Source organism: Charadrius vociferus, unplaced genomic scaffold (assembly GCF_000708025.1).
Source record: "Charadrius vociferus isolate BGI_N301 unplaced genomic scaffold, ASM70802v2 scaffold478, whole genome shotgun sequence".
In the NCBI taxonomy this organism is placed as follows: Eukaryota; Metazoa; Chordata; class Aves; order Charadriiformes; family Charadriidae; genus Charadrius; species Charadrius vociferus.
This window is the reverse complement of record NW_009650063.1, coordinates 1008884-1017037: the sequence shown is the minus strand read 5'-3', so window position 1 is coordinate 1017037 and position 8154 is coordinate 1008884. Positions and strand designations below refer to the sequence as shown.

The following is an 8154-nucleotide window of genomic DNA, read 5'->3' as shown; positions in this document are numbered from 1 at the left end:
TGCAATATTTTTAGAGAATGTAAGAGAACTGTACTAACATATGCTGTACATAAGATCTCTTGGCATAGGCAGTAGCATAAACACTTTCACTCCATCAGCAGAGGTCCTTATATGACAGCCACATAAACCATCCTGGAGTGGCTACGCCGGCTCTTATCTCAGCATGAGCACTGATTGGAGCATCCAACATCCCTCTCCCCAAATGCCGTACCTAGTGTGTGCAGTGGAATGCACTCTTTCAAAGAGACACTGGACTTGCTGCGTGCACTGAACATAACGGATATTCTCCTACGACACTCAGTGGGCTGACTGACCCTCATATTAAGAACAAGCAGAGCTACCCCGAAAAACGTGTCAACACATACCGAAAGAGCGAAGATCTAATTCTTCCATGAATTTTTAAGAATGCTTTCTTTTTAATAGAAAATCCTTTGCAAATTCAAACTCGGCCCTAGAAGTGCAGCAGGCAATACGCAGTTTTAAAAAAATAAACACATACACAGTTTTAAATAAATAAACACATACCACAGCAGATAAATCAGCATTTATTAAAGTTCATCTCAAAACAAACAAAAATTATAACGGACATTAAGGCATCTTCTATTCAGTAACCGTTCATATAGTAGAGATGACTTCTCTTTCCGATACGAGAGCAGATTAGGGAAAAAAAAGAAAGTTCTCCCAACACCTTTGGCAGAATGCTGAGTCCTTCCCACTGTCCCACCACTCAGGCAGCAAACCCCTCCAAGGAATGCCCATTTTTCCAGTGAAAGAGCTACAAAATCCCAACACTCACCGAGACATGTGCAAGAAAGCACTTTTCTCTCCCCTCAGACATCCGACCTTCTGCAAAGATGCACGCTGGAGAAAGACTAACAGATGGGTACCGCAGAGAATAAAGAAGACATACTCCCGCTGTAACCACTCATTTTTGAGCAGACTAGAACATTTGGCCTTGCTTTCGCTAGTATTTACTATTTCAGCCAGTAACTAGTGAAAACGGGACCAAAAGCTCTAGTCTGTATTGCAATGTAACAATTTTTATGTTTTCCTTCTACATTCAGATTAGATAAACAAATGACAAAGGTCTTGTTTCCAAGGAATAATTTATTTTGATGAATTATGCTGTCAAGTGACTAATCACTGTTATAGTGGTTTTTTCTGCAGTTGGAATAAGAACATCAGGAAATGCTTACAGTATCACTGGGTTCACTATAACAGGATTTTACTACAGAGTAGAATATAAATTAATAAACACTGCATATAGCACTACTCACTTCACCACATTGTCTCTCTATATACCCTTTGTCACATTCTAACCTTCCTTTAAGGCAAGTTTGTTTCGTTTTGTTTCATTTTGTCTTCTAAAGAAGACCACATAGTCTCTAGATAACTTTTGTGATTAGATTTGCAAGTTAGGAAATTGAGCTTTATAAAATGTTTACTTCAAGAAGTACGAAAGTTATTAAGAGAAAGTTGGTGACCCAAAATTGCACTGTATTAAAAGGTGGAGTTTCCTTGTACCAAAGTCCTTTATTCATCATCTTTAGAACCAGTTTTGCTTAACTATAAAAGAGACACAAAAAGAAAGTATTCAAAGTTTAGACTGCCATTCCATTTATTAGGAAACAAGAACAACATTATCTCCATCTTACACAGAACATAGAATTATTTCATTAATAATACAGACCGATTGTGCTACTGTACCAAGAGACTGAAAAGCATAAAAAAATATTTCTTAAGCTTCAACACTAAATAAGCTTATTTCCTGAATGTGAAAGTTGATTTAAAAAAAAAAAAACCAAAACCAAAAAAACCCACCCAAAACCTCAGGGTACTGTTTCTATTTAATTTGAAGACTCTGCCACCAGCTCTCCAAAATAAAAAAGATGAAGTAATGGAAAAAGTATCTCCACACATCTCAGAGAGAATTCCCATATAGAGATTTACACAATAAAAACCAAACACTAATTTACTATTTCTCTCTTTTTTTAAAGCTAAGTGTATAAACGTAGTGCATCTATTGTGTAATCAATCTGGAATCCAAGACATCCACTACAAATAGCCACTTTTAACTCAGAAGGATCTGTCCCAAACCACCATCATCATTTACTTGCTCTTATTTAACAACTGGAACTGGTGTTAGGTATTACACTGAAAATTACTTACAGTTGGATAAAATAAAATAGTTTGCTTTCAAAATTGTCTAGCAGCTACCCTGATTTCCACTGAATCAGCAAAGACAAGAGGGTGGAAGAAATCAATGCGGAGGGAACAAGTAGAAAAAAATTAATTCCCTGGAGGACTTGCGGCAGAGAATGCTCAGGCTTGTAGGAGACAGCAAGGTGCTCCCACTTAGGACAGTCCCTTTTTCCTGCTTACTTATCCATTGCCCTCCAGAACCTCGCAGCACTACTAGCTCTATTTTACATCTTGTTGCCATATGAAGACATAATATCTGCAGTGCGCTTGGCTAGCAAAGCTCTCTCATCATAAAATTAAAATTGAATTGCTCAATAAATAAAAAAGAAATACTAACCTAACAAAGTTCAGAGAAGGAATCTGTCCTTCTGACCCTAATATGCAGAAGGACTAAGCATTTTAGAGCCTTTGAGAAATATGTACATTAGAATCCAAAACAGGCAGCAGTTCTCACTATTCCTTGCAAATCTTTTTAACATTAAAAAAAGATAACTTGAAAATACTTACATGCTGGATGCATACAGAAATGAATAAGACACCACAGTAAAATCCAAACAAAGTTAGGCAGAAAAGCAAGAAAAAAAATCGGATTAGTTTTCTTCAGATATAAGTATAAATTATTTTTAATGTACATACATAGTATTTTCATAATACTGCATATAATACAGTCATGTTACCTTAATTACGTCCACCCAGTTCCATCCTCGTGGAAGCTCCCCTTTGTTATCTGCAAAATAAGAAGTTTTTATTTTCAACAGACAAGCCAAGAGGAATCTTTATCTTTCTTTAAAATCAACACACAAAATTCTAAAGATACAAACCCCTTAATTTTGTACAAATTTAATTTTACAAAACTCAACACACAAAATTCTAAAGATACAAAACCCTTAATTTCTCCACTACAAAGCCATGAGGAGAAAAATAAATTCTTAATGTCACTTCAGTCCATCTGACATTTAATTCAGAAGGCAACTCCAACATGAGCTGTGCTGACCAGCAATGATGCATTCTGTCACAGAAAAAAATTTTATGCAGCTTTTCCTTTATACGGTCAACATTTAATCTGCCAATTATACATTAGGTTAGGTAAATTATATGCAGAAACTGCTATCACAGGGTACAACATATTTCTGCAATAGAACAGTATTATCCAGAACATTATTAACAATTGAGGTTGAACACATAGAAGTCATGAGCAGGATTAGTTGAAATATTGAACACCTTTCAATCAAAAACCTACCATTTCATTGAAAGCATAAAGTATCTGCAGAAGCACCTGTATTTTGAGGATATAAACTAAATTAAATGTTCTATTTTGGGTTCCAAAAAAATACCTTGATTTAGAAATTACATTTTTAATAACGCGAATTATTTACGAGGGCCCATCAACAAACCACATCTTTTGTTGAAAATGAATTTTTCGAAGTCCCAAATGCTCTTCTCCCACAAGTATTTTTCTAAAATTTCACTTTTGTCACAAATTGAAATAAAAAAATAAAACAAAACCAATGACACCTTGAAACCCCTACTCTATGGAAAGTTGCTTTGACCAGAACTAACGTCTCGGGCAAGAACAATTCATGAAACCCAAGGAAAACAGAGACCACAGACTTAAAGTAGTTAATCTTACAAAGAAATGACTACTGATTCCAACTCTAGCCCAGATGTCACTGCTATAAAATTTGGATTTTCATACTGCTCAAACAAAACAATATTATAGTGAACAAACCTGTTTTATCGGCTAGTTTTCGTTTCTGGGTTTTGGATAACTGCTCCTTTTTGTCTTTTTTCTTACTTGCTGGCACATCAGGAGTTCCAATTGCAATACTATTGCTTACTGAAGTCTGAAAAGGATAAAAATGGTTGTTAATGTGTTAGTTCCACAGATACCTGTGTGTGCTTACCAAACCTGATGTACTGAAATATCTTGACTGTCAGAAAGAAGCACTGCTGTCAGCAGTCTGCAGCTTTTAATCAGCATATAATCATGATTGCAGTTTTTAAAAGCATGTGTTGGGGACTGGAATTATTCCCTTTCAGAGTTGCAAAGGGCACCTCTTACACTTTCTAAATTTAATCATGGAGTGTGATTTAGTCTGAATCCCTTCAGACTTCCCAAACGTGAAAACCCCCAAACGTGGAAACCGTTCCTTCTTTCTCAGAGCAAATCAGCAGGACCACAATGGCCATAATGTCCCTGCACAACACAGAAGCCACAAATAGACCCAGCCTGACTCATTCAAGAGCCTGGAGGTACACTTATGCAATCCATTGCATCCCAGGAAGGCTGCAGTAATTTTCCCCCGAGCAGATGCCTTTAATCTCTGTTTCAGCCCTCTTTAGTTTTGCTTCTGCTCCAAGTCTCCATTTTTATGTCACTTTGTGGGATAGAACTGCAGCCCAGAAACATTTTGGTATAACAGCAAAATAACAATTAAATATAACAATTGTGGCACCATACTCAGTGCATCACCGTTTAGCCACTTACATGTGTATACCCAATATACTGATTAACAACTTAAAGGACAGAACTAGAAAGTATTTAGAGTTGTAATAACCGTATTTTACAGCTTCAAAAGCAAGAGATTAAAATCTGAATTTATCTACTTACCACAGTGTTAACTGGCTGATTTTCCATGAACAACTCTTTATTATCTTTGGCATATTCAAAAAGTGTGTATGTCATAGCAGTTCCAAGATTCGCTTCAACTTCTACCATTAACTTATCCAATATACTTCGCTTAATAGCTGCAGATCTAAAAGAAACCATAAAATTCAACTATAATCTAGACAGATGAAGAAAAGCTTGTCAACCAAAAAGTCCCCACATGCAAGGCTATGGAGTGAAGCTGTCATAAATACTTACATTGTGTTGTTGAAGAAAGCATCCATCGATATGACTGGTGCTGTTTGTGGATATGTTTCCGGCCAAGAAACTTCTATTAGAAAGGCTTTGGGATCTCCATTTTCACCTATCTGAAGGGAAAAGAAAAACTTTACAAATCAACAGTTCCAGTCACTTATTAAGCATTACAATGCCAACCTGCAAGTCTTTCATTTCTTTAAGACTATCCAAAGTTCTTAAGATAACAACCATTTTTGTAAAGTTATCAAGTTAGAAAACAAAGCTGTTATCTATAAAAAGTATTACATTTATGACATCAATATTAACCTCTATCCTGCAGTTTTTATCCTAGGAAAAGCAGCAGAAACATTCAAAGCTCTCTTTATGCTGTGGGGTTTTTTTAATCACTGGTTTAAAAAGCTACTTGTAGCATCTGCAAGCCAAATATTATACAACCATACACAAGAACAGAAAAGATGAAGCTGCCTTTTTCCCCCCACGCATCCAAGCTCAGAGCGATATGAAAACAAACCACAAGCCAGTATTGAAATAACGACAATGATAAACTAGTGACCCAAGACAGCAAAAATAATAGATAAGAATTTCAATATTTACGTCTCATCTCTACAGATGTTTTATTTCACTGTAAGAAAGAATGAGTAGTAAAAGATTTAAGAAGTCAGCAGAATGAGACTGGATAAAAAAAAGCATAACCAAAAAAAGGCACACTTTACCATAAATAATCTTGCACATCAAACCAATTTAGTGAACCCAAATTACATATATAATCCTTAAAATTATGTTAAATTAAACAAAACACTTTTTTTTTTTTTAATTTAAAATAGTACAGGTGCTACCAAAGGCATACTATAGAAACAGAAATAACTGTTTCACATAAGGATTCAGAAGACTAGCGCAACAAAGTTGGTCAAAACTGTATTCTAAAACCACCCCAAAATTCTCCCTTATTTCTCTCTTTTTAGAATACTCAAAATCTGGCTTCATCAAACTACATGGAATGAAGTGCAGCCAGAAAAAAAGTCCGAATCAAGGTAAGGCTACTGCACATTGACATTTAAAAATAAGAAAGAAAAGAAAAGAAAAATGTCGGTGCTTTTTTATTTACAGCGTCTGTTCCAGCAGAGCGGACTGACTTCCAGAAGCATCTCTTTTAGAGGTGACAAATTAATAAATAAATAAATCACAATGTATCAAGAGATCATCTACAGTGTTGCAGTCTTGTTCCCACTGCTGCCAGGATGAGAACTGGTGGTACGGTTTACAGAGCTATCTCTTGAAAGCGTTGTCTGTGCACTGAGCGGAGTCGTACAGGAAGTTGCGTGCCCACTTGCACTATGCCTTCTTGTAATACAAATTCTTCTTCATGGGAAAGATACATGATTGCCTTTGACACTAAGTTTTATGGTATTTAAATTAAGGTCTAGCTTTTGACAATCATTTTTCGTCTAATAAAAATTAGCAACGACCAAAGCTAGTAAAATATGGAATGATACACTGTAGACTTGCAGGCACGTCACCTTTGCTCTGTTGAGGAAATTAAATTTACTAATAATGATCCTATCAGTGAAGGAAGGCTGCACTTACATGGAAGAGATTCAAGTGCTATTAATTAAATCGACTTATCTCATTACAATTACTGATGTTATTCTGAAGTTACTGGAGAAGTCACAAAAAGGTTATTTTAGATGCCTCCTCCTCCTCACCACAGAGATTTGGCATTTTCAAAAGTCTCCCTTCTGTCTCATGGATACCGAAGTTTTAATCAGTAAAGTCCTCTGGCAGTCCAAATATCTGCCTCAGTCCGTGCTCAGAACTTGCAGGTCTCTATATCTGAGAAAACAGGCAAGAATTTCATGCCAGAATCTAATCACGTATCTATAGCTCAGCACTCCCGGTATGTCTCTGCTGAGCAGATCATATCAGTACACACGCCCGAACCATTTTGTGCATTTTCTCTTTAGCAGGTAGACAAGGCATGTCAACTACCTCTGGACAAGAGACCAGAACCTTGTAACTAAGCGACAAGGGAGGGTCAGAGCTTTACATATAAGAGTAAAGTGAGATACAAGAATATAAGTCATTTGTGACCGGCTCAGCATGCTGGCTCCTTCAGCCAGTTTGACAGTTCCAGCTATGCAGTACATAGACGTGTAAGTAGGATGCCTAGCTAAGGGATAATAAACCTGTGCTGGGAGCAGATTCCTAAATATTGTGCTATCAAGCATCATCATACCAAAGATCCAGAAACAATGGCCTACAGATCTAGCCTTTTGTCATAGTTTCAGGGGGGATAAAGTTAACTGGCTGGTATAGTGCTATGTTTTGGATTTGGGATGGGAAATGGCATCAATAGTGCACTGGTGGTTTTGATTGTCGCTGAGCTCTCAAGGCCTTTTCTGCTCCTCACCCTGCCCCATCAGTGATGGGCTGGGGGGCACAAGGGGTTGGGAGGGGACACAGCCGGGACAGCTGACCCCAGCTCACCACAGGGATATTCCACACCATGTGACATCGTGCTCAGTGTGTAAAGCTGGGGGAAGAAGGGGGGGATGTTCCGAGCGAGGCATCTGTCTCCCCAGGTCACCATTACATGTGATGGAGCCCGGCTTTCCTGGGGATGGCTGAACACCTGCCTGCCCATGGGAAGCAGGGAAGGGATTCCTTGTTTTGCTTTGCTTGCATGCGCAACTTTTGCTCCACCTATTAAACTGTCTTTATCCCAACCCATGAGATTTTTCTCATTTTACTGTTCTGATTCTCTCCCCCATACAAACCGGGGGGAGTGAGTGAATGGCTGCGTGGTCCTATCTGCCAGCTGGGGTTAAACCACGACACCTTTACTGCCCATCGAATACCCATTTGTTTTAGAAAAACAACTCCTATGTCAACTACAAGGCAGCCGAGTAACTTCGAAGGCAAGCCTGCGCTGCAGCGACGGGCAGACCTTCACCGTGCCTTACCCTGTACTGGAAGGACACCGGGCTCAGCTCCCTGAAGCAGAGATCTCCCTCGTAGATAGAGCGCAGCGCTTCCAGCTCCATCTGCGGCAGCGGGCAGAGAAGGGGGTTACCCATTCCGGCCCCAAC

At 38.2% G+C, this 8154-nt stretch overlaps 1 protein-coding gene across 1 annotated transcript; it reads right to left on the bottom strand.

Moving 5' to 3' along the window:
* Nucleotides 1-845: 845 nt before the first annotated feature.
* Nucleotides 846-8109, bottom strand: RWDD4 (RWD domain containing 4). The gene is made up of 7 exons (XM_009891782.1): nucleotides 8029-8109; nucleotides 5069-5178; nucleotides 4814-4958; nucleotides 3932-4046; nucleotides 2880-2929; nucleotides 2710-2712; nucleotides 846-1566 (listed from the first exon to the last, which is right to left on the bottom strand). The coding sequence occupies exons 1-7, from the start codon at nucleotides 8107-8109 to the stop codon at nucleotides 1534-1536; spliced, it is 537 nt and encodes a 178-aa protein (XP_009890084.1). The 3' UTR covers nucleotides 846-1533.
* Nucleotides 8110-8154: the final 45 nt, after the last annotated feature.